Source organism: Nelumbo lutea, chromosome 1 (assembly GCF_056320005.1).
Source record: "Nelumbo lutea isolate HS-2025 chromosome 1, American lotus-T2T, whole genome shotgun sequence".
Taxonomy (NCBI): domain Eukaryota; kingdom Viridiplantae; phylum Streptophyta; class Magnoliopsida; order Proteales; family Nelumbonaceae; genus Nelumbo; species Nelumbo lutea.
In genome coordinates, this window is record NC_142684.1 from 121,072,409 (window position 1) to 121,100,114 (window position 27,706).

At 38.7% G+C, this 27,706-nt stretch overlaps 1 protein-coding gene across 1 annotated transcript; it reads right to left on the reverse strand.

The window, feature by feature from the left end:
• Positions 1–18,409: 18,409 nt before the first annotated feature.
• Positions 18,410–20,425, reverse strand: LOC148877176 (putative BOI-related E3 ubiquitin-protein ligase 2). The gene is made up of 4 exons (XM_088982375.1): positions 20,238–20,425; positions 19,975–20,072; positions 19,535–19,866; positions 18,410–18,994 (listed from the first exon to the last, which is right to left on the reverse strand). The coding sequence occupies exons 1-4, from the start codon at positions 20,282–20,284 to the stop codon at positions 18,467–18,469; spliced, it is 1,005 nt and encodes a 334-aa protein (XP_088838501.1). The 5' UTR covers positions 20,285–20,425; the 3' UTR covers positions 18,410–18,466.
• Positions 20,426–27,706: the final 7,281 nt, after the last annotated feature.

Below are 27,706 nucleotides of genomic sequence, written 5' to 3' on the forward strand. Positions count from 1 at the left end.
ACAGAAATAACAAGGGAAAAGACCCTTGTGCCCCTGAGTACAATAACAGACATAACAGAAATAAAAAACGAAATAAAAAAATAGTTTAATTAGACAAACAGGCCCTAACAACTGCAACTAAGTTATTCTAACATTATTCCAACAATGCCCAAACAAATGGATGAAAGGACTTGACAATAGCATGGATTCTGGAGGAAGTAGCAGGGATTCAGTTGATTTCGTCGTCCATGGTGTTGATCTTTGCAAGAGAAAGATTTTATCTTCGGCTAGTTGTTGAAGGTTGCTTGCCTATGCACTGGCTCGCTGACAGTGAATCAGTGGAGTTTGGTCAAGGATAGGAGGCAGAAGGTACTGACTCATCTTGGGGGAAGCCAAAAGGTCAAGAGGGTGGGGGTTCAGAGGTTGAAGGTGAGCATATTTTGGGAAGCATTGGTATCTATGATGCTTTGTTGAGTGGGTGTCTCAATGGTGGTTTGGAGGCTGGGGTTAATTTTAAGGAGGTGAGGGTCAAAAGGTGGAGGGGGGGGGGGTGGTCAAGTCATTGGGACCAGTACTAGGCACGTTGAAACTTGAAACTGAAAGGTTGAGGGGGGAAGGTTCGAGAAAGTAAAATGATTTGGTGGAGGCTGTTTTGAGGGGGGAGAGAAATCTGAGTGGAGCCCACTTTTTCAAGAAAATGAGTGAAGTTTGGTGGGGTAAGCTAAAAGTTGCTAAAGAGGGGCTCCTTTGGGATTTTCAAAAGAGGCTCTAAGAAGTGGGGGCATTGATTAAAGGGAATAAAAGGAATAGTGCTGATATTCAACCGAAAATGACAAGTGAGGAGCCTGAAGAGTTTTCAAGGACTGATTCAAACAAAGTCGAGCTGGTGGAAGGTGGTAGTGATGTGCAACCGTCAGATGATCATATTGTGGGAAATGCTACAGGAAAAGATGACGGTAAAGGCTCGAGTGAAAAGCCAAATGGGGATCCTCGACAAGCATCAAGTGAAGCAGATTCAAGTGCTGATTGATTTTCAAATGTTCTAGAAGTTAGTTCCATGCCTCTCGTGACATCATGTCCTGATGCAAGATTGTCACCTTCTCATGACAATCTTGCTCGCCCCTCTCCCTCTCATGAGGTGGTGTTGCAAGTTTTGGAAGTCTCAGAAGATGCGTCTGAGCATGGCCATGTTGGTAGGGAGAAGTGTGTGTTTTCTCAGAGGAGTCTAGAGAATTTAATAGTTGAAGAAGTGATTGTGGGTAAGGTTGGAGCTGATTTGGGTAGGAGAAAGGATTTAACAGTCTTTGTGGACCCTGATGAAGGAGTGGAGGATGTGAAGAAACATAAAAGTTCTAATAAATCTCACCCCGTGCATGTAACAAAGGCCTTCTCCCATTTAAAAGAAGGGCTGGTCAGAGCTGGCCCTTGCAATAAATATAAGAGGGTGTAAAGAAAAAGAGGAGCAAGCATAAACCAGAAGTCTCTTGGTGGGGATGGTGTTGACAGTTAGAATACTTCTACGATGTGTGCTCAAGGGGGAGCTTGAGAGTCTAGGAGAATTTATGGAACAAAGGAAAAGAAAAGGAGGAGGTTTGTGAAGTCTCACAGAGATGAAAAGATAAGTGTTGTTCTAGAGGAAGATTTTGAAGGTGGCTCATATGTGGTGAGGCTTGCGGATAGAGATGTTAAGGTTAGTAAAGCTTTGGGATTATTTTTCTTGGGTGGAGAAGGATTTAGTAGAGGAGCTTTCAAAGAATTTGAAGAAAGATGTGAGGAGAGGTGCAAGAAGACCTTTTTAAAGGAAGGAGGGCAGATGTGGGTTGAGGCCTGAGGGAGAAGGTGTGGAAGAGGATTTTGTTGAGTAGTAATTTTGATGTTGGGATTTTCTTTTTCTCTCTCAGGTGATTCCTTATCACTTTCCCCCAATAATCTTTTTTTATCAGTGAATTTTATTTTATAAAAATATAAAATTTGGCTTTATTACAAGAACTTGATGACTAATTCATAAAACCAACAAACTTAGATGCTAGAAGACTATCTCCACCTTCCAATGTGTATAGAGCATCCACCATGTGCCCTCTACCAATCATCCTCCTAGAGTCAAATCCTAAAAGACACATGAATGAGGACAAAAAGTTACACTATAATTCAAAGAATTGGTAACGCTACTGATAGACAAAAAGTTACAATATAATTCACCTTTTTTTTCCATACATAGTGTATGGAGAACCAAATTGTATGAATAGTTAAAGAAACCTATTTCAGCCCAGTTGTTAGTGGTTTCTAGAGAGAAGGGGATTGGTTTTGTCGTCCTCTTGGCAGATTCAAGTGTGTTGCCCAAAACCCTAATTTTCTGAAGAAATCTGATTGCGGTCCCCATAGGGAGTTTGACTTGGGCACTCAGTGACTGAAGGCCTTCTCATTCTTCTTCTTAAAGATGGAATCATGTGGATTGGTGTTCTGTGAAGTCTATAAGGAGCGACTAAGTTTTCTCTGTCTCTTCCAGCTTCCGGGTGTGACGCAGGTTACTGGTACGACTGCATAGAGGTTGGCTCACAACACAATTTTTGTTCTATCTTCATTTGTTGTTATTTGAAGTTGTTTGAAGTCATTTTTGAAGTATTTAAGAAGATGAACTCCTCAGACTTTGAAAACAAGCACGTTGCTGAATCCGGACAGGTTCCGGGAGCCTCTATAGACTCTCTACTGGCTGTGACCACAGTCAAACTGGATGGAACTAATTATCTAGCTTGGTCACAATCAGTAAAAATTCATATTTGTAGTAGAGGCAAATGGGGTTTTATCTCCGAGAGCAAAAAGGCTCCTCCGGAAGATGATCCATCATATGAAAAGTGGATGCAAAAAAATTATATTGTTATTGGATGGCTTGTGAACTCAATGCAACCACAGATTAGTCAGCACTATTTGTGGATGAATTCAGCAAAGGAAAATCGAGATAGTGTTGCTGAAACCTATTCCCCAAAATTAAATGTGGCTAGGGTTTACAAGTTGAGAAGTAATGTGAAGAATTTGAGACAGGGGGAGAAACCATTAGCTATATACTTCTCAGCACTAAAGTCTTTATGGCAAGAAATAGATTTGATAGAAGCTATAGCCTGGGACACCACTAATGATGTTGAGACCTACAGAAAAATGGTTGAGAGAAACAGGGTGTTTGAGTTTTTGATAGGGCTAAATCCAGAGTACGAAATTACAAAGCAAAATATTTTATCCAAGGATAGTGTCTCACTGTCTCAAGCATATGCCTTGGTAAGTAGTGAAGAAAGCAGAAGACTTGTCCAGGTCCAAGGGGCTGGTCTAAATGATCACTTTGCTAATATGGGAGTGAAACCCAAGGGGGTTGCAGGGACTCCAAGTAGCTCAGGGAAGAAAAGATTATCTGTGAGTACTGTAAAAAGCCAAAACACACTAAAGACAAGTGTTGGAAATTGCATCCTGAGCTCTACCACTTCGGTTTCAGAAGAAGTCTGGTAATATAAAGGCAAGAGTGCCAATGTTGCTGCTGGTCTAGATAGTGACAGATACCAAACTGAAGAGGTGACGGCTAGTGAGTAGTTAGCAGCTATGAAGGCAGAATATGAGAAGTTTGGGAGGATGATCAATCACCTAGAGGGCGTGACCTCTTCTTCCAACCCTCCAGGAAATTCAACATCTTCTGCATTTTCTTATTCAGGTATACGGGCTTCTGCCAATCATGCAACCATTTCAGGTAATCGTAGGATCCCTTAGATTATTGATTCTAGTGCTTCTGATCATATGACCAGCCTTTCTACTTTGTTTGTTTCATATGATTTACTTCCTAGATGTGACAAAATCACCCTAGCCGATGGCTCTCTTGCCCCTATCTCCGGCAAGGGAACCACCAAGGCTACAGACTCCTTGGTTCTTCTTTCTGCTCTTCATGTACCCAAACTAAATACAAACTTGTTATCTGTAAGTAGCCTAACTAAGTCATTAAACTGTTGTGTAACCTTCTTCCCTTCCTACTGTGTTTTTCAGGATCTGGAGTCTCAGAAGGTGATTGGGAGTGGCCGTGAGGCGAATGGAATATATCTGTTGGATACTCCTGGATAGTGCCATGAACAACCTAGAAAATCTACTTTTGGGTCTACATCTACAGAGTCCATCAGTCGAGTCATGTTATGTCATTTTTGTTTGGGTCATCTTTCTTTTTTTGCATTAAGTCATTTATTCCCAGAACTATTTAAAGGAATTAGTTTGTCCAGTCTTCATTGTGAGTCTTGTGATCTGTCAAAACATTGTAGAAACAATTATCTTCTAAGAAATAAAAGATTTTCTCCTTTTAGTATTGTGCACTTTGATGTGTGGGGGGCCTTACCACTTACCTTCTATGGGTGGCTATTTGTCTTGTTCATTGATGACTTTTCTCGGTTCACTTTGATATTTTTGATGAATTCCCGTGATGAAGTTCCCAGACTTGTGAGGCAATTCCATGAATTTGTCCTAACCCAATTTGATACCAGAATTAAAATTTCCAGATCCGATAATGCAAAAGAATATTTTGAGAAAAACCTGACCTGCTATCTCACTGATTTAGGGGTTATTCATCGAAGCTCGTGTTAGGACCCCATAACAAAATGGAGTTGCTGAAAGAAAAAATATACATATTGTTGAAGTTGCAAAAAGTATTCTATTTGCCTCACATGTCCCTACAAAATTTTGGGGTGATGTTGTTCTCACTGCTACCTACCTTATAAACCGTATGCCATCCAGGGTTTTAGGGTTTAAGTCTCCCTTCAGTCTTCTTCATTCGGACAAGGATCTTTTTCCTATTACTCTTCATGTCTTTGGCTGCACTTGTTATGTACATATCCCAAGTGTCTAGAGACATAAATTTGAACCAAAAGCTCACAAGTGTATCTTCCTTGGTTATTCCCCGCACAGAAGGGTTATTGTTGTTTTGATCTGAAGACTAGCACTTGGTATGTCTCAATGGATGTCACATTTGATGAGCTTTCTTCCTTTTATGGTTCTTCTCTAGAAAGGCATTGTCCAAAGGGGGAGGATTTGTCACAGGTGTTTGCTCTTCCTCCTCCTGTTCTAGTTGTCTTTTGTTGAGTCTCTTCCTCCTTCAAATGAATCAAGGAAGGATCGATCACTTCACTCTCATTCTAGTGTTCCTATTCCTCCTCCTTTACCTCCTCGCCCTCTTTTTAATCCTAGGTTGTACCAATAGCAGAGAACCAGAAATGAGCAGATTGTTTCCCCTACAACACATGAGCCCCATGCACTTCCGGTTACAGATAAGACAACATGTACTATTATAGCCCCTTTGGAGCCATCATTCCCAGACCTTGATATCCCCATTGCTATTAGGAAAGGAAAAAGGAAGTGTACTGCACATTGCATTTCCAAACACCTTTCTTATAGTTTGTTCTCTCCTTCATATTTTGCCTACCTTTCTTCTGTTGCTTCTAACCCAATTCCCAAGCCTGTGTTAGAAGCTCTTAATATTCCAAAATGGAGGGATGCCATGAGAACAGAAATTGATGCGCTACACAAGAATGACACTTGGGAAGTGATTGATTTGCCTAAAGGGAAGGATCCAATAGGCTGTAAGTGGGTTTTTACTATCAAATATCATGTTGATGGCACCATTTAAAGGTACAAGGCTAGGCTGGTTGCAAATGGCTATACACAGACATATGGGATTGATTATCTGGAGACCTTTGCCCCTATTGCCAAGATGACTTCTGTGAGAGTTGTGCTCTCTTTGGCTGCACACTCAGACTGGCCACTTTATCAACTGGATGTAAAGGCATTTCTGAATGGAGAGTTATATGAGGAGGTCTATATGTCTCTTCCTCTAGGGACGTATGAAACGGATATGAAATGAAAGGTCTGCAGGCTGAAGAAATCTCTTTATGGACTCAAACAGTCCCCTAGAGCATGGTTTGAAAGGTTTAGGGCTGCCCTTGTTAGCTTTGGCTATGTATAGACACAGTCTGATCATACCCTCTTTGTGAAGAGGAGAGGATCCTTGGTCGTTTACCTGATTGCGTATGTTGATGATATTGTTGTGATTGGTAATGATGTCTCAGGGATTAATGATCTCAAATCTTTCCTTCATACAGGGTTTGAGATCAAAGATCTGGGGGAATTGAGATACTTTCTTGGCATAGAAGTTGCTAGATCCAAGGATGTGATCCTTATCTCTCAAAGAAAGTATGCTCTTGATTTGCTCTCTAAAACAAGGAAGATGGGTGCTAGACCAGTTGCTACTCCTATCGATATGAGCCATAAACTCTCTACTTTAGATGGAATATTGTTAGAAGATAAGGGAATCTTCCAGAGACTACTTGGAAAACTTCTTTATCTATGCATGACTCGGCCAGACATTGCATATGTTGTCAGTTGCATCAGTCAGTTCATGCATGCTCCCAGGGATACTCACATGGCAGCAGCAACGGATTCTGTGTTATTTGAAGGGCTCCCCTGGAAAGGGAATTCTATTTGCTAAGCATGACCATATGAAACTTGAAGCCTACACAGATATTGACTAGGCTGGAAACATTGATGACAGAAGATCTACCTCTGGGTATTGTAGCTTGGTGGCAGGTAATATTGTCTCTTAGAGAAGCAAGAAACAATCAATTGTTGCTCGATCTTCAGCCAAATCAGAATACAGAGCCATGGGTCATGGAGTTTCTGAACTATTGTGGCTTAGATCCTTGATGGAGGAACTGGGTATTGAGCATGATAAGCCAATGATGTTATACTGTGATAATTAGGCCACCATCAACATTGCTCACAACCCATGCAACATGACAAAACTAAGCATATTGAAATTGACAGACACTTCATTCGAGAAAGAGTGGCTTCTGGAGAAGTGTGTCTACCTTTCATCACCTCTTAAAGACAGTTAGCTGATTTCCTCACCAAGGGCATTCCCAAGGCTAAACTTCAACATGATATTGGCAAGCTTGGCATGATTGACATCTATGCTCAGCTTGAGGGGGAGTGTAGAGAAGATGGGCCGAATGGCCCATAGGCTGTTTATCCTTTTTTTATCTTTTATGTTCTTTGTTGTAATGGGCCTTAATCTGGGCTTTATTCTTTCTTATGTTATGTCTTTTTAATTTTCTGCCCAACTAGGGGCTTCTCTGTAAATTACTAAAGTTTAACTTAATGAAATAGAATTAAGGGAGTAAGAGAAGAGATTATGTTCGGAAATCTCTCTCTCTCTGAACCCAAGTTGCCGCCACCTTCTTCTCTCCTCTTGAACTCTGATTTCTTCTCAAAAGGCTGCTTTTCTTCTACTAGTAATGGTACAGAAAGAACCATAGTCTCACTTTGTCTCTATCATATTACAAATTGTAGGAGGAAGGTCATGTGATTTGAGGCCCCAAAGTCAATAATCCAAGGGGACTTGGAGAAACAAAATGCACATGCAAAACAATGACTTGGTTACTTGATGTAGGTACAATTGAAATGGAAGGATTGGGGAATGGCACAACACCCTACTATATTGTTCAAGATTCTCTATTAAGGTACTAAGTAGGTCCTCCTCCCTAGGTACAAAACCTGTCAAGTGATCCTAGGAAGTAAATGTAGTAGTGCTTGCAGACTCAGGCTCCTAAGAAGCAACATTACTTGTGCTAAGCTTCTTTCCTTTTGGCTTCTTGGCAAACTTCTTAGGCTGACCAACCAAGTCCTAACATGTTTCCCTAGTGTATCTGGACCTTTGACAATGAGTGCACTACAATTTGTCCTTGTCCAGCACCATTCTTCTTGCTCACATCACTCTTCTTCAATCCACCATTTCCTCCTTCAATAGCCAAAGAAATGTGCTCCCCTTGACTAGGATTCATGGCCAACTTTCTACTCTCCTCAAACTATATAAGAGCATACACCTCCTATATGTCAAGTAAATCTTTATATCCTAGGGTTTGAACTCTGATTGGCTTATATGATGATTTGAGTCCAGCGAGGAAGGCATAGACTCTTTTCTGAGACAGGAAACCTTATAGGCTTTGGCATCATCCTCACATTTCCAAGTTACATATTGGTAATGATCAAGCTCCTTCCACATAGAGGTGAGACCGTCAAAGATGAGAAGAGAGAGACTCTTTTCTCCTTGTTTTCAAGTGGAAGCAAGTAGAATCTTCTACTTGTAATTGGTAGACTCTGGCATGGTGTCTCTGTTCAGATTATGACCTACTTCGTGAAGCGCTTCGACTAGTGGATTCCAATTGCCCAATCTTTTCCAAATATCTAGCCTCATTGATTTCATGCACCAGAACTTCCTTTGCCTCCTTAATACTCAAGACAAAGAGAAAAAAAAAACTTGCGTTTAATTTTCTCACTTTAACATTCTTCACTTAGCAATCCTCAACAACCCACTTCAGAACTTCTTCCTCTTCAGGCTTAGCATTGACAAGTCATCCTACTAAACGAACCACTAATTGCCTAAATCAAGAGTGCACCTATCTGGTCTCATGAGGATTTCCATATTTTATCTATGTATATCATAGTCCTCTAATGGCATTGTCAATGATGAAGCCACTAAATTTCTTTGTTCTTCTTGCCTGGCATCTACTAATGCCATCATTGTCTTAGTCGTGTGTTCTTTGATTCCTAAAAAGTATTGTTTCTAGAGTTATTCAAGTCGGTTGAACCTCTTTACAATGATAAAAAGAGGACTCAGAAGGTGATTACTGATTTAATCAAATCAAAGGCTGCACATTGGGTGAAAAATCTGGAGGATTTCCAACTTTTCCCCTTCAATGACACTCTAAGATCTTGGAAAGAGGTGGCACTCTCAGATCAGGTCAAGGAAAGGCAGTTCATGGCTTGGAGCCCCCCAGCTCAAAACATCCTAAAGCTCAACTTTGGTGGAAGCTATATATTGGTAATTTGGCAAAGGCTGGAATAGGGGGAGTTTTCAGGAACTCAGAAGAAGTGGTAGTGGCTTTATATTCAGGACACTTGGAGCATGGGGATACATTGACAGCTGAATTGGTTAGTTTACTGCAGGGCTTAAAATTAGCAAAGCAATTTGGCTTCCACAATCTAGGAGTGGAAGGGGATTCCCAGGTGGTGATTTCTTGGACAAGAGAAAATGCCCAAATCCCTTGGGCTTTTCGGCAAAAATATAGGGAGATTGAGCATTTAAAAAGGGAGCTGAATGTCTCTTTCAAATAGGTGAGAAGAACAGCAAATGGAATGGCAGACTCTCTAGCAAAACAAGGGGCATCAAGACAGCAGCTGTTCTGGGCACTTCTGTGAAATCTTGTACTTATGGGATGGATCTTAATCAAATCTGATTGTAATCTTCGAATTTCATTAATAAAATTTCTTATACTGATAAAAAAAACTAAGAAGGCATTGTAGAACCAAATTTTCATTAAATAATAAAGATCAATCTCTTCGTTTTATTTTATTTTATTTTATTGCTTCATAGGCTACACAAACACAATAGGCGTAGACTGTCCCCCATACCCATAACCCCCAACCCTGGTTGCAGCGGGATTTGATCCTAGCTCTCCGCTACAAACAACAGACTACCTACCAAATGAGCCACCATTAGTTGGTTTCTTCATTTCATATTATTCATTCTGATGGGGCCCTGCTTCTGTTACTATTGAGGGTAATTACTAATACTTTATTAGTTTTTATTGATGACTACTCATGCGATATATGGAAATATCCTCTTTGATTTAAAGGTACCTAAGGTGATCAATGATTTCCATCATATGACTTACATAGTTTCATGTTGAGATGTGTCCAATATGATAATGCAAAAGTATACCTATCGGGAGAATTATAGGAATTCATTGCCTCTTGTGGTTCTCTCCATCATAAGTCATGTACAAGAACACTACAACAAAATGATGTTGCAGAAAGAATGAATCAACATTTACTTGAAGTTGCCAACAGCCTGATGTTTCATATGAATGTTCCTAAGAGATTTTGGGCCAATATTGATTGTGACTTATTTGATTAACCAGATGCCCTCTTGTATTTTGTAGTATAAAGCCCCACATCAATTGTTGTTTCCTCAATCTCCATTGTTTTCTATTCCTCTTCGTGCCTTTGATTCTTTGAGAGTTAGTCCTTCATTTTGGCCTCGAGAACATTACATTAGAGGAGAGGCAAGTTGTGTAGCTTCTTATGCCCATTCTGCTTTTGAGCCTCTTTAGGTCTATTCAGCCGCTAGAAGGATCATCAAAGCTCACAAAATGTGGAGAGATTGGAAGCCATGCAAACAAAACCAACTGATCCTCAGAAGACAAATCCACAAGGTCCAAGTACCATCATTCCTTTTGGTGTCCCTTTTGACATCATTTCTGCTCTTGTTGATGTTCCCATTTTTTTATCAGCAACACAGAAATGATCAGTTCATTAGAATTAAAAAAAAAAAAAAAAAAAGGAGGGAGATACCACAAGTTGTTAAAACCAGGGAACCAAAACCAAAAAACCAAAAAAAAAAAAACACACCCAGAGATATTACAACTGTGCCCAATACATAATCTATCTTTGAACCCCTTTCTTGGAAAGGCCATCAGCCAAACAATTTGCAGATCTTCTAACCCAAACAACTTGAGTATTCATATCTTTTGAAGCATCTAAAATTATTCCTAAGTGCCAAATCACCCCTTCCCCCATTTTCAACCATCCCACAACAACCTTCAAATCCCCTTCAATGGTCAATCTTCTAATACCCGATTCTTTGGCTTTCTCAACCCCATAAACTGCTGCTAAGAATTCAGCTATCACTGCATCTCCTTGTCCAACTGGACCTAAGAACATTGCATGTATATTACCTTGTTCATCCCTAATGACCTATCCAATTCCTGAGGGCCCCAGGTTGCTTACACTACCATTGTCAAAATTCGGCTTCATCCAGCCACTAATTGGGGGTGACTAGGCCATAAATTCTGTCTTCTATAGGATGAACCAGATATTTCTTATTGCTCCCAAGATCTGAATGATGTTGATGTTCCAATTGCTAGCTGTAATGGTGCTCATTCTTGTTGCACCAAACACCTTATTGCTCACTTCACCTCTTGTAGTCATTTGCCTCCTTTGTTTCACACTTTTGTACCTGTTGTACACCCGTGTCTAATGTGTTTGTTCCTAAGAATGTTACAACGGCATTCATCAAAAAAAGAATGTTACAAAGGCCCTAGTCTACATTGAATGAACAAATGCTATAAAGGAATAAATTAAAGCCCTACATAAAAATGACACTTGGGAACTAGTAGATTTCCTGAAGGGAAGGAACATGTTAAGTTTAAATTGGTTTTCTCAGTGAAGCATAGGATAGATAGTACCATAGAGAGATATAAGGCAAGATTGGTAGCAAAGAGATTCTCTTAAGTATATAGAGTTAACTACGGAAAAACATTTGATCCAATAGATAAAGTAAACTCCATACGAGTTCCTTTGTCTTTGCTGCTAATTTTGATTGGGACCTTCGACAACTTGACATTAAGAATGTTTTTCTTAATGGAGAACTAGAATAAGAAGTGTAGATGGTACAACCCCCAAGCTTTCATGTTGAAGGTGGTTAACAAAAGGTGTGCAGGTTAAAAAATCTCCATATGGACTGAAGCAAACCCTTAGAGCTTGGTAACATATTTAATGTTTGTTGAGAGGAAGCAAAGCAAGATAAGAGGAAGCAAAAGTATAGCTAATCACACATTGTTTGTTAAGAGGAAGCAAGACAAGATAGCATCGCTAATTGTAGATGCCAATGACACATTGCAGGAAACCAGAAATCAAAGATGGAAAAGTTGAAGAATAAAACTATAGCTTATTCTAATGTTCAAGTTGAGTACAATACCAATCTGGTTTTAATTAAGAAACCTAGCATCATTATTTAATTTAAACAACAGTAACACTACACCTGCACTTTAAGAACTTAAGTTTTCCACAACAATAAGGAAAGAAACGCCCTCTGAATGGGGATAAGCATGTCCAATCCAGTATGTTACTGAGGCATCTAAGCAACACCCCCTTCAGTGCTTGGTTGCAACATCAAAATATCATACAATTATCTTAATGGCATTTATGATTGCAACAGAAATGGATAAACAATCGAGTATGCATCTACACTGACGAAGTACCAAAAGAAAGAAAATGGCATCCTTTCTGCACTATGACATTCTAGTTTAGTAGTATTGGTGAAAAAAGAAAAGATGTGTACATAGTAAAATATTACACTGCACATTACCAGTAGTAAAATATTACTACTGGTCATTTCTTGGGTTAAAAACATCACATCAGCACCTTGGAAGCTCAAATTTATTTACAGAGAAATTGACATACTTTCAGGGAGGTTCAACTCTCAGTTTGGTTGGGTCAAAAGGACTGCAAATGGGTTGGCAGATACCCTAGCAAAACAGGGGGCAAATGGTTCTACCTTGTACTGGGCAGAACTGCAACTGTTTGTAGATTGGGTTAATGCATTACCGCAACCTATAACTATTGTAATTCAATATTTCAATATATATATATATATACTGCACATCTGATTTCTATAGCATCTACTCCAGCCCAGTACTTCTGGAGACATATTACACTACCACTCATCAATTCCCACTGTAATACGGCATGCCTGTGGTTTTTCGCTTAAAATAAGTTGATAGGCGGGGTTTGAAAAAGATCATACAAAGTCTCCTTTCTCTTAACTAAAATGCAGTAAATTAAAGTTACCATGGCCTCATCAATAAGGTACATAGAAATCCTAATGCTACATAAGTCTATGCCTATGTGTGTGTTTGTTTGTATGTGTGTGTGTGTGTATATATATATATATATATATTGTTGAGTTTTGAGCTGATATAACTTGTTTTCATTTACATAGCATAGTTAGGGAGTTACTGGGCCTTAAGCCCATTAGTTTATGTTTTAAGTTAAGAGTGTTTTTAAGTTCTCACGCGTAGCTGACTTGCTAAGGGCATACTTGTCTTTGTACCCTCTTTTATTTATGAGTATATAATCTAATGAAAGGGGTGGCTAGACCTTTCTGAGCTTCTCCCTTCTCTTCTATCTCTCTTCTCTCTCCTTCTTAGCTGAAACCAAGGTTTTAGAAAACAACCCAGAAACGGAACCATTCTGGCCACCGATTTCTGGGTTGACGGTTCGACCGTCCAGTTTGAACGGATGGCCTGTTTTGACAAAAAATTAAAAAAAACAATTAAAAAATAAAAAAATAGCAAAAAATCATTGAACGGGTTGACAAGTCAACGGTTTGACTACCCGGGTCAACGGGTTGTTGACTGATTCAACGGTTTTTGGCCAAGGACCAGGTTTGGGGTAAAATGGAACCGATTGCCTGAACGGTCCAACCGTCCGAGTCAACGACAATTCGAAAACCATGGCTAAAACTTTTTCTCCTCTTTCTTTCATAGATTTTATATCAAAACAGGTTGTCCAAACCTTTCTACTAGGTATCAGAGCAAGCTTAAAGGTTTCTTGAGCTGCTCCATCATGCAGCCCTAGATCGGCCGATTGCATGATAAGGTATAGGGCTTATCAAAGGCTTCAGGTAAGCCTAGTTTTTTTATTTTTTGGTGGAATTGCAGTTCCTTGTAGTTGGTCTAGGCCTTTACACCAAAATCAGGAAGAACTGGAGAAAGGGGGGAGAGTCTTGTTTTAGTCGAACTCTTCAATTTTGACTTAGGAAGTGGCACTCTAGTTTTCTAGGGTTCCTTGAGGTTTTCTGAAGGGGGAGGTTCAAGTCCCAACCTTTTTGGAGGTCTCTGGAGGGAGCAACAACCTCTTCTCTCTACTCTTGTTCCCACAGAAAAATGAATTTTTGGAGGGAGGAGTTTCTAGGGTTCCAGGAGGATGTTTGAGGTTTCTAAAGGAGATAAATACCTTCTTTTTCAACTCAAATTGATTTCCTAACATATTCTGAGAGTTATGGAGGGTTGTGGAGTTGAAAACAAATTTATAGGAGAAATAGGATCCGAGGGAGGAGGTGTTGGAGACCTCTTCGGGGCCGGAATCAGCACTACGGTCAAGTTGGATGGTACAAACTACTTAGAATTGTCACAATCTGCAAAGATGGCCATTGGTGCTCATGGAAAATTGGGGCATGTCACCGGTGAGGAAAAGAAACTTGAAACTAACCATTCCCAATGGGTATAGGAGAACTACATGGTGATGACTTGGTTGTGTAATTCCATGTTGCCCCATATAAGTAAGAACTTTTGGGATGGAGTAGCGGAAACCTATTCATAGAATGAAAGTGTTGCTAGAGCCTATTAGTTGAGAAACCAGGTGATTGCTACTAGGTAGGGAGATAAGTCTGTTGCTATTTATTTTTCAGCCCTCAAAACCTTATGGTAAGAGATAGATCATTTGGAGACTATGGTTTGGGAAAGTAGCAAAGATGCAACAACTTATCAGAAATTGATAGAAAAGAATAGGGTTTTTGAGTTTTTAGTTGGACGTAACCCTGAGTATGATATTGCACAACATATTCTTTCCCGAGACAGTGTAACTCTCTCTCAGGCATATGCCTTTGTGTATGGAGAGGAGAGTAGGAGAAATGTGATGATGAGGAATCCAAGCCTTGAACAATCAATTATGGTTAGCACAGTGAAACCTAAGCCGAGTGGGGACAAGGGTGGAAAATGAACCGAGGAAGGAGGACAAAAGGGACCTGATCTGTGACTATTGCAAGAAACCCAAACATACTAGAGATACCTGCTAGAAGCTTTACCCACATCTTGTACCGAGTCGACTCAGAAATAAGAAGGGAAATGTGAATATGGCAGCGACTGGTGATTTACTAAGGCCACCTACTACATCCTCTCTAGAGTTTGTTGCAATAGCTGCAGCGAGGGCTGAATTGGAGAGATATGGGCAGCTCCTGAATCAAAAGGATACAGCCAATTCCAACTCATTATTAGGTAGACAACATGGTGCAAGTGGATTAGGAGGTAGTCATTCTACCTCGTTTGCACACACAAGTAGCTTGACAAAGAATTTGAATTGTTTTGTGATTTTTTTCCCCTGGCCATTGTGTTTTGCAGGATCTGGAATCAAAGGGGACGATTGGGAGTGGTTGTGAGGTGAATGGAAGTTATCTTATTGATGCGCTTCCTAGTCATCGGAGTCATCATGTCAGCAAGAAAATTGAGTCAGATTATGCTTTGGCATAATTGGTTAGGACATTTGTCTATTGCTTCTTTGCGTTTTTTGTTTCCCGAATTGTTTATCTGTCAGTTTGTCCAGTTTGGAGTGTGAGGGTTGTCAACTTGGAAAGCATTGTAGACATTCCTTTAAAGCAAGTAATAAAAGATGTTCTTTTATTTTTTATATTGTTCATACTAATGTGTGGGGGACATACCATGTTTCCTCTATGGGTGGCTATCAGTATTTTCTTCTATATGTGGATGATTGTTCTCAGTACTCTTGGATATATTTGATGAGATCTCGTGATGAGGTATCGTCTTTGGTTCAACAATTCCATCAGATGGTGTTGATACAGTTTGGAGTATAAGTGAAGGTGTTTAGATCAGACAATGCTAGGGAATACTTTGAAAAAAACCTGTCTTCATACCTATTAGAGTATAGAATTATCCATCAGAGCAGTTATACATACACTCCACAACAGAATGGTGTAGCAAAAAGGAAGAACAAACATATTGTGGAAGTAGCAAGAAGCATGATATTGAGCTTTACAATTTTAGTTCATTTTTTGGGTGATGCAGTTCTTACAGCAGTGTTCTTGATTAATCGGGTGCCTTCTCGTGTTCTTGGATATAGCACTCCATTCAGCCTTCTTTTTCCTAAGGAGGAGACATTCCATATTCCTCTAGAGGTGTTTGGATGTGTATTCTTTGTCCATGTTCTTGGTCCTCACCGCTCAAAGTTGATCCTAAGGTGAAGAAGTGTTTTCCTTGGGTATGAAGGAAATTAGAGGGATACTATTGTTATGAACCAGTTTCCGGGAGTTGGTATGTTACTATAGATGTCACCTTTTTTGAATCCACACCTTTTTTCTTGGGGGTTCTTCTCAGGGGGAGTGTTTTGGAAAAGGAAGTGAGCAATCTATACCACTTCCTGCTCCAGCTCCTTTCTCTACTCTAGTGTTTGACCTACCTATCTCACCCACTTTGCCACCTCCATTGTTCTGTCTCTCAGTGTTTTACATGACAGCGCCTACGACAACAAAGGAGGTTGATTTTTTTTTTTTTGATGAATATCAGAGGAGGTTGATTCCACAGTAAAGGAACCCACGTCACCCCCTATTGGCTCATGGGAAATTCCATGTTTGACTGACATAGACCTAGGTATGCCTCTTGTTCCCCCTGATGGTTTAGTTCCTATTGATACTACTACCCTTGCTCTTAACGCCATTGTTGATGACCTTGATCTCCCTATTGCCCTCAGAAATTCCATCTCACACTATCTTTCCTACAGTGGATTATCCCATTCCTATCGGGCCTTCCTTTCCTCCCTTGACTCTGTGTCTATACCCATGAGTGTCAATGAGGCTCTCTCCAAACCTGAGTGGAAGACAGCTATGCAGGAAGAAACGAAAGCATTGATTAAAAATCAAACATAGGAGATTATGGATTTGCCTGATGGAAAGGAGACTATTGGATGTAGGTGGGTTTATATAGTGAAGTACAAGGCTGATGAGAGTATAGAAAGGTACAAGGCAAGGCTAGTTGCAAAAGGGTATATTAGACTTATGGCATAGATTACTTAGAAACTTTTGCACTAGTGGCAAAGATGAGTTCAGTTCGGATTCTTCTATCACTAGTAGCTACATACTCTTGTCCACTCTTCTAACTTGACGTGAAGAATGTCTTTCTCAATGGGGACTTATAGGAGGAAGTGTATATGGACCTTCCAGCTAGATTCTACAATAATGTGGGAAAAGGAAAGGTATGCAAGTTGAAGAAGTCCCTATATGGTTTAAAGCAATCACCTAGAGCTTGGTTTGACGGGCTTAAAAGTGCATTGGTTGTATTTGGCTATACTCAACTCAATCTGATCATACTCTTTTTGTGAAGAGGGGGTCACTGGTGTCAGTTTTGATAGTGTATGTGGATGACATTGTAGTTACAAAAAATGATTTGAGTGAGATTGATACCCTGAAGAAGAATATGCACAAAGAGTTTGAGATTAAGGATCTTGGATAGCTGAAGTACTTTTTGGGCATTGAAGTGACAAGGTCCAAGCATGGGATCTTCATCTCACAAAAAAAAGTATGTTCTAGATCTACCATAGGAGACAGGAAAGCTTAGGACAAAGGCAGTTGATACACCTATTGATCAAAACCACAGGATTAATGCTTCAGAGAGTGAACTATTAAAGGATGTTGGAAGATATCAAAGGTTAGTGGGGCAGTTGCTATACTTATGTATGACACGACCAAACATCTCTTATGTAGTGAGTGTGGTGAATCAATACATGGATGCCCCACGAGTTCAGCATTGAGAGGCTATCGATAGGATACGTTCCTATTTAAAGGGACACCCAGATAGAGGCATACTGTTTGCTGACCATGGACAGTTGAAGTTAGAGGCTTACACAGATGTTGATTGGGTAGGGTGCGTAGATGACAGGAGATCTACTTCAGAAGTTTGTACTCTTGTTTTAGGTAATTTAGTTTCATGGAAGAGTAAGAAACATACAGTTGTGGCAAGGTCAAGTGCTGAAGTTGAATACAGAGCCATGGCACATGGTGTATCAAAGCTCCTCTAGATCCGTTCCTTGTTAGGGGAGATTGGAGTTGAGGCCAAAGAACCTATGATGCTATATTATGACAATCATGCAGCAATTAACATTGCCCACAACCCAGTTCAGCATAAGACAAAGCATATAGAAGTGGATAGACACTTTATAAGGGAAAGAGTGACATCCGGAGAAATTTGCTTGCCATATGTTACATTTCAGTTTGTTGATGTTCTTATAAAAGGAGTTGCAAGAAACAAGCTGGAGCATGATCTACGCAAGTTGGGAATGTGTGACATTTATTCCCAACTTGAGGGGGAATGTTGAGTTTTGGGCTGATGTAACATGTTTTTATTTAAATAGCATAGTTAGGGAGTTATTGGACCTTAGGCCCATTAGTTTATGTTTTAACTTTTAAGTTAAGAGTGTTTTTAAGTTCTCACAAGTAGTCGACCTACTAAGGGCATACTTGTCTTTGTACTCTCTTTTATTTATGAGTATATAATCTAATAAAAGGGGCGGCCAGACCTAAGCTTCCACTTAGCACCATATTATCCATAGATTGAGTTTGGATGTACGAAAATGCTATGATAGAAGGTACTAGAAGAATACAAGTTCCACGTATTAGTTGGAAGTCTTTCATCAAATCATGCTCAACTCCTTAGTAACAAGCTGTCTTTCTAAATAAAATGAGGATGCAAAGGAGAAAGATAACATCAAACACTAAAGATCATCAGGATACACAAGATCAATAACATTGACACATGTATAACTTTGATATCATATGAAAGCATTCCCATTACATATAGACCTCCATTCCAATAAATTTTGAGGACTGACATAGTGGACAGAAGCTAAGCTTACTCTCACATTCTTTACACAGGCACAAATGCCTGCAAGGCAACAAAAGCATGCACACTTCATTCACTCTGCAAACTTTACAAGTCATCAACTCCTTCAGATCTTTGTTCTCTTTACCGACTAGTTGGAAATCAACAGATCCACCATTGCGGCAAGAGGCAGTGTCATCTACCTCACTGTCACCACATCCTTCCTTGCTGTCCCTGCTCTGAGCAAAGACTTGTTGGAGATTGAATTTGAGGGTAGTGATCATGTTCTCATTGCATTTTGCTCGGTGCTGCCAAGCACCTGCTTCCATGTTTAACTGTTTCATTCGCTCCTCAAGCTCTGTATTTTTCTTATTTATATCTTCAACCTCTGCTTCTTTCTCACGGAGCTTCTGGAGGATCCTTTCTTCTGCAATTGAGAAAGTTTGGAGTTGATTCAACTGGACCTTCTCTAAGATTGCTTGTCTCATCCGCTCGCCCTGTCAGTTTTAAAACAGTTAAAGGAAAAAAGATCCAAATTAGAGGAAAACAAACAAAAAAGTAGCATGCCTTTTTTTCTCTCCATGATCAAGGCTATGTGTATATCCCTGAACTAAACTCCCAGCAACCCAAGAAAAATGGAATTCCGACCTTGACCAAATACAACTTTTTCTTTCTTTATTTTGGATGGGGTTAGACTGGGGAACAAGGTTTAATTCCCTAGATTATTGAAAAATTCATACATGTGATACCTTTAATATCTCAGGCAGGCCTGAAAAAATTCAAGGTGATTTGAAACTAATCAGATATCAGACAAAAATCTATAGGTTTCACGGCAGCATTCCCAATGTCCTCAGAATAAATCAAAGAAAAAAAAGAGTATCCTTTTCCCAACGTAATTATAGGAGAAAAAAAAAAACTCAACATTGCATAATCCTGCACCAGTCATAGTTTTCCTCTTTCACAAGATTCAATTTTCAACATGATAGTTGATACTCAAAAAACTGAAAAATTATAAACAGTCGAAAATAAAGGCAGACCTGAACTTTGACGAATCGATCCATCTCCGCCTCCTGTCTCTGCAGTTCCCGATCGATATCGTCATCTAGGAGCGAGAAAAGAGGTGAGTCACCCGAGGAGGTTATACGCCGATCATCCAGAGACAATCCCAACCCCGTCGAAACCGATCGTGTCTGCAAAAAGTCCACCGAAGATATCTGGGAGTTGTTCTCCAAGAAATCCTGCTCTTTCATCCTTTTCATCTTCGGTTCCGAACCACCACTCCATCGCAAATCGCAACCACCACCACCAACTCCGCCGCCGCCACAACCCGTTGCAGGAGTCGGACCAGGAGCGAATCCGGCTACATGAACTGCCATTAAGAGAAAGAGTGAGAGCAAGTAACAACAACAAAAAGAGGATATATTTTATTACAGATAAAAAAATGGAAATCAAGGAAAATACTCGAGAGAGTGATTACAGGGAGGGATATATTGGGGATGAGATTGATCAGCGAAACTTGTAGCGTTGAAGAAGGCAATCGGTGCTGGCATCTGACCATCTATGGGCAATAAATCTCTGAATGAAGAAAGAAGACAACAAATAAACCAGCACAAATTGGGAATTAGGAAAAATAAATAAATAACAAACGATGATTGAAGATTGAATAAAAGAAATGGAAATATGCATAATTGCTCTTATGGTTCCTAAGGATATTGAATTCATCTGTAGCAATTCTTCTACCTCAAAGGTTTCGGCTGTTGTTGAACTTGGTGCTGTGGCATCGCCATGGCGAGGGAAGAAGGTGGAGGAAATGCAGAGATCACATCAATCACTACTACTAGTCTACAGCCCACACAGAGAGAAAGGAATGCCGTCGTTTCACTATTACTAGTCTACAGCCCACACAAGGGCTGCCGATGGTTTGAACCGACCCGACACACCCGAACTGATTCAACCCTATTATAATTTTGATGCCTAGTACTGTTACTCCATGTTTTGACCCTACACAAACTGGTTATGCAAATATATACGGTAGTAATCAGTTTTTAATACGTATTTGTTTATGGGTTTATTTGTAATGATCTCGTATACGATAGTCCCGGATATGGAATGTACCGTATCCGTATCTGTATCCATTGCTATAGATTCTGGATACACTATGATTGGGTATGGTTCGGTATGATTCAACTCTATCACGTTGTATCGGTGGATATGTTTCGATATGCACCGATGCATACGGAATTATACCAGTGCCTAGTTTGAGAAAAAAAAAGTAGTTGTTTTTTAATTATAAAATAAATTAAAATTTATAATTATAAAAAAATGAAATAAATTATAATTATAAAATTGAAATAAATAGTTTAAGATATAATTTAAAAAAAATTACTAAAAACTGAAAATTATAAAAATAATTTATTTTATTTACCTTAAATGATTTATATGTTTTACTTTACATATAAATTATATGATAAAAATGAATAATATTTATTATTTTAAAAAATGGAGGCATTGTTTATACAAAACTATTAAATGAATATTTTTTTAATTTTTAATAAAAATTGAAATAGAGTAGTAACTTTTGTATAATGTGTAAACATTCTAGAATTCGGTTGTAATATGCATTTTTCATGCATTTATACCATATTTATGGATAATTAATCTTTAAATTTAGTATTATTAATATATTTATATAATTTATATACATTTCTCTAACATATTCAAATGTTTCTATATCTTTGATCTATATACATGTATTAACATATTGGCATTTATATTCATATATAAGATATATTATATACTTTAATTCTTGATCATTTATAATTTTGGAGAGAGAACAAGAGAATTAGCCGTTAAGAGTGTATCAATAATTAAGATCATTTATAACTCTTCTTATTTTCAGCATCATAGATTTTCCCTTTTCAATAGATGGAGCAACTATAGGTTGGGTTCGGACCTAAATTAGACACAACCCACCGACACCCCTACAACGAATCCCAGTGGCCCATGAGATTGGAATGTTCTTTTTATTCAAATGTGAAGGTTCGAGTTCAATGGTTTTTTGGTTGTCTTCCCCAACCCATGTATAGTTCCATCTCTATATTCAAATATTCAAACTTATGGACGATCCTCGTGTGGAAAGTGGAAACACGGGCAGCTTGCAAAACGGCCAACGCGCAATGCACACGATTGGCCACGAGGCCCACGACGAAACATGCTCAAAGACTTCTTGTGGACCCCATCCAAGGTGCCATGGCGCCTTCGCAGTTCGCATCACTCCACCGATCCTTAAACCCCAAGTTGAGTATTGGGCAAATTGTAAAAAAAAAGATTTTTCTTTGAATCGAGTTTGAGAAGAGTGCAAATAAATATATGCAAAACATTGTACATTGCACCATTTCAAATTAACTAGTTTTTTATGACTAAAATAACTTATATATTGTAAGAAAGTATTAAATATATCGAAACGTTCCAAAAAAAGGAGAATAAATTAGAAGCTTTCCCAACACCTAGACCCCATAAGATTTAGGAGAATAAATTAAATCCCAATTGGGCCAGGCAAAACCTCTATTTGATTTCCCAAAATTTCCTCTAAATTTTATCAAACAAGATTAGTGTTTGATTAAAGAGTAGATTTCAATAAAATAAAATTTTCTGCTTGAGACAAATTAGAAGCCTTTAAATCATTCAATTTAGGGCGTGTTTGATAATTCTTTTTAGAGATCTGAAGTATGAAAGGTTTACTTTTCATATACCAGTCTCGTTTGTATTGAATCTGAAATGCGCGATCTGAAAAGTTTTTTCAGATCTGAAAGCCAAAGAGGTTGGCTTGGCCCTTAACGTGCTTAGATGTGTTTTAGATGTGGCCGAAGACAAAAATATCCCAACATTGTTTCGGAAATGACACATTATGTCTTGTTTTAAACCTAACCCTAAAATATTCGTGTTCTTCTCCGCTGAGGAAGAAGAACAACGCATCTTTGAAGATCTGCTCCAGGTATGTCTCAAATCCACTTTTTGTTGCTCATTTTTCTATTTCGTGGTTGCAAATGCAAACGCTCATCATTTTCTCGATTTTTTAGGGTTTCAATCATCATCATCATCATCATCACCATCATCATCTTCTTCTTCTTCTTCTTCTTCTTCTTCTTCTTCTTCATTGTTTTTATTCCTCTGTTTCTTTTACGATCCATTTGTCCCATGTTAGTAGTATGGGATGATAATGTGAGGTATCCCACATCAGTAGTATGCGATGCTGTTGTGGGGTATATATGCGTTTGGGCTCCCTCTTTCTAACAGTTAGCTTTTAGGGATGAGTTCTCCAAGGGCACATAACAGTTTCTCATTTTGGTTTTATTGCCTGTATTTCCTACTGTTTTTATTCCTCTGTTTCTTGTCTACCAATCAGGAAGAGGAGGTTTTTGTTTCCTCCTTTTTCAGAAACGCTTGTTTCTTTCATGTCCTTATTAATTAAAAGAATTAATTTGCATGTCTATGTAATGCTTTCTCAAACTAGTATTCTGTTTGTATCGTTTTCTATTATCTTGCTGTGAAAAAGCATTGATTTCATTCCATTGGTTTCTTTATCTTTCAATTGACTTCATTTAGTGTTGCTATGATTACAACTTGAAGGCCTACAAAACCATGCAGAGCAGAAGTTATCAAACCTAAGACCTTGTTAGAAAATAGAAAGATTCAAATACTCTAGTGAGCTTAGAATCCCAAGCTGTGGTGGTATACTTCCTGTGAGAACATTCTGACAGAGATCAAGTCTAGTCTTTAAAAACACTTGATTCCCAATCCTGTATGGGATCTCCCCAGTTAATTTCTTTCCTTTGAGTTTCAAGAATATTAGTTCTTGACAATCCCCAAGATCTCCTGGCACTTGAATTTTTGTGATAAACCCTGAATTTTCAGATACGCCAACCTTCCAATCTCTACTGGTATCTAGCCTGAAAGCAAATTGTTGCTCATGTTTACCATGTATACAAGTGAAGTTGAATGGACAAGATACACAGAAATTTCTCTTGTTAGTTGATTTCCGGATCAAGTTTTTGCATGTATTTTAACTTCACACAATCTCAAGTTTCCAATATACTGAGGTACGGAACCTGATAACTACTGGTTACTGAATAGGTAGAAGTACCCAAGCTTTAAGCTTATGTAGATACCCAATTTCAGGATGGATTATTCTAGTCAAGTTGTTGGTATCAACTAGAAAGGAATGAGTTTTTTCCAATTAGAAGAATTTGGCTTAGGGATGCCACTGAAGGGGTAAGGGCCCTGCAAGGTTATTTTCTGATAGCTCAAGGGAAGTAAAGTTGGTAGAAAAGCCAGCTGGGATATCGGAATTCAAGCTTGCTTTCTGTAGATTTAGTTCCTGAATCATGGTAAACTTTCCTGTAGAAAATGGTATAAGCCAATGAAAATGATTTTCTTGCAGTTCAAGATTTTTTATGTTGGACAAAAGGCTAATATCTGTTGGAATTGTACCATTCAGTTTTTTTTTTCCCTAGCCTTAGCTGTTGAAGTTTATCTAGCTTCTTGATTTCCATGGGAATTGATCCTTCAAAATGACTTTTGGTGAGGTTCAAGAACTTAAGATTCTTAGGACTGGTCATAAGTTGAACAGGGATCACACCTGTAATTTGATTGTTTGACAAGTCCAGAAAAATGAGCTATGAACATTCAAAAATGAATGGGGGAACATCTAGTTTTAGATTGAGTGCAAATTGCCGTTTATTTGCCACTTCAAATACCCACCTTTATCTTGCTTTGTTTGAGAAACCCTAAGGTGAAATGTTAGAGTTAGAGTTAAGAAAGAAGAGTTATATGTACATAGTGGTTGCTCAGACCATCAAAATATAGAAGATATCAAATTAATACCACATGAGCACCTACGATGAGTTCATAACTCATCGGTTACCTGTGATGAGCTTATAACTCATCGAATGTCTACGATGAGTATACGACTCATGGCACGTTCACGAAAAACTCATACTCAACACAAGTCAGGATAAACTTTGGATAATGTGAACCTGCGATGAACTTTAGAAGCACACGGTTCTGCAATAAACCTCGGGCGCACGCAATTCTGCGATGAACTTCAGATACACACGGTTTTGTGATGAACTCAAGAACATTACAAAACCATGGAATCACTGTGAACCGGAAATAAAAGTGTGCCTGCTAACGATGATGTCACTAGTGCCATGTCGGTTAAATGGGTTACGAAAGAAAGTAGTACATGCGGGTTATGAGAATCCTCGGATGAAAGGAAAGTTCATCCTTAAGAGATCTCATAGAACGCGTGGTGAAACCTTAGCAGTGCTCTTTAATGACCAACAACAAACTCAATATTCCCTTTCCTGGTAGGAATCAAACACTTTTGGCTCCTTCCTTTCGGGACTTCAGGATCCCTCCTTATAAATGAGGGTCAATCCTATAACGAAAGGATAATTCGATCATTCCATTACTCATTCGGCCTTATCACCTTACCATTTACCCTAGCCTTCAACCCTACTTCCTACCTCGGATCTTCCTTCGTCTTTCAAGGTGACCACTCTCCTATAACCTAACCATAACACTTACAAGAGTTACATGTTTTTGTAATTCCAGAACCAAGGACCCAAGGCAAGTTTCAAAGTATCAATATGATAGGCCCTGTATTAAGTGTATCATATTGTATCGTTGGGTTTTCAATACATCTATTTAATGGTATTTTCAGGAAACCAATTCTTTTTTATTAAAGAATTAAAAAAATGTATAAAATGAAATAAAAAAAAACTAAAAAAATATAGGTTTAAAAGTATCAATACACCTCAACCAATACTTTAAACCTTGCCCAAACACCATGGGACTGTTTGGCATTGTTGTCGTTTCCTCGAGCAATGGCACCACATCAGTGCCACATCCGGAAAAATGGTGCTCCAGAAAACAGGCATTTGTTTGGAACAATTTTTCCATAAAAAATGGTGCACCAAGCCACACCTTGGAAATCAGGAAGCCATGGCTTGGAGCAACGCCAAATTCGGCGTTTCTAGGAGCTACAGCTCGTTGCTGTCAACAAGGCAGTGATGTGGCACTGGATAATGGGTACCAGTGCTGAAAACGCTTCCTAGAGCAATGGTACCAAACAGAAAAAGTTGTTTGCTCCATGAAACGACCTACCTGGAAGCAACCATTCCAAACAAAATTGACAAATAATAACTACACACTCACTAATAAACCCTGACGGGAAAAGAGACACCTATTGAATAGGCCAAAAGCCCACCCAGCCAAGAGAATGATTGGGAAAAGCCTGACAAGAAAGCAAAGTACTGCCCAAGAAAGTAACTAAAGAAACTAGAAGAACAAGAAGAAACTAAACTAAGAATACCAAAACAAAATAGTTAGCTCACAATCTATAGTAGAAGAAAGATGCTTATAAGAGAATTTTGAAGGTGTCTACGAGAGCTTCATGAGGCTTTTTTTCTATTTCAGGTGGAGGGCTTGTAGGCTGTTCAAATTAACTAATTAAGCCTTAGAAAATAATAAAAAAAAAGGTTGGCAGAAAAGACAAGAATGGATTGGAGAAACCATTTGGTCATTAGATTACTTATTGATTGACCATATAAAATCGTTAGCCTAAAAGAGTTCATTGTAAAAGTGTGGAGGGTTCAAAATACATCGATGATTACAAACTTTGGTAGAGGTGGAATATTTAAACAAGAACCATAGAACTTCAATGATGGTGCAATTCTAATGAATAAGTGTGTCGCCAATAAAGTGTCAAATTTATATTTCCTATTAAGGGTGGACATTTGGGTGTATGTTTATGGGTTGTTGGTGAAGCATCTTATAGTTAGTTTTAGAAAGGCAATCAATGAGATGAATAAACCACATGAACTTGATATAATGGTTCAGTTTGGAAGGAGTACAAATGCAAATATGTAGAGTGCAAAACCATATATTTTGTAATATTTTGTATGTTTTTGCACTGTACGTATTTGCATTTGTGCTCCTTCCAAACTAACCCAATAGAGGTAGAGAAATGGAGAAGTTTGTGAGGGTGAAGGTGTTGATAGTTGGAATGGCACAACGGATAATATATTCTATATGTGTACAAAAAGAAATAAATGCAAATAGCAAGAAAGCAAAATAAAGTCCACGGATAGCAACTCAGATTTTTGCTTATTCATTATAAACAAGAGAAAATACAATAGAAATGATCTCACCAAAACCTCACCCGTACCCAACACCACACTCCTCTCAACACACTTTATACAATGTATACAATGAAATAAAAATGGAATGAATAGAACGGAGAAGGGGACCCCTAATTATACTTGTATAGAGGGGTATAATGGAAATTAAAAAAAAATGTCTTCACCAATAACTAATCCAAAAAGGTGGACTCACTCAGTGGACCACCTAAATTAATTTGGTGGGCCACCATTTTGTTAATTCATTGAGCCACTGACTAGCCCACCGATTGTACTTCTCCCACTTGAAGGCTATTTTCATAGTGAAAAACCCTCTCGAGAATTGTTGCCGATCATTTTTTATTAAGTGGCTTCAAGTCCTAAAGAAGTTCTACACCAGATAAACTTCTCTCTTATCACAAGCTTTGATAGCATATCAACAATGTTATCGTTGGTGTGGATCTTTTGTAATGAGACTGCCCATCCTCAACTACCTCATGAATAAAGTGGTATTATACATCAATGCGTTTGGTTCGAGCATGAAAGACGGGGTTTCGTGCTAAGTGTAATGCGCTTTGAATGTCACAATGAATAGTCACCACTTCTTAATTGATGTGGAATTCTTCAAGCAACCTTTTTATCCAAATACTTTCTTTGCATACTTGTTTAGCTGACATATATTCTGGTTCTGTTGTAGATAAGGCCACTACAGGTTGCAATTTTGATGCCCAACTCACTGTGCCATTAACTAAAGAAAACACGTAGCCAGTAGTTGATTTTCTATTATCGTGATCTCTTGCATAGTCTACATCTACATAACTAAGTAGCTTCAAGCTTTGGCCACTATAACAAATGGAGATTTCAGAAGTACCATTCAAATAACGAAGTATTCTTTTCACTACAGTCCAATGATCTCTTCTTGGATTTTCCATGAACTTATTGACTACTCTCACTGCTTGTGCAATGTCTGGTCTAGTGCATACCATGAAAAACATAAGGCTCCCTACTGCTGATGAGTATGGTACATCT

What these genes read in the sequence shown, in the direction of transcription:
- LOC148877176 (XM_088982375.1), bottom strand. Translation starts at nt 20,284, where the DNA reads ATGGCGATGCCACAGCACCAAGTTCAACAACAGCCGAAACCTTTGAG. An exon ending in CAACAGCCGAAACCTTTGAG is followed by an intron (nt 20,073 to 20,237) that starts GTAGAAGAATTG and finishes TTCTTCATTCAG; the next exon opens with AGATTTATTGCCCATAGATG. An exon ending in TCCCCAATATATCCCTCCCT is followed by an intron (nt 19,867 to 19,974) that starts GTAATCACTCTC and finishes TCTTAATGGCAG; the next exon opens with TTCATGTAGCCGGATTCGCT.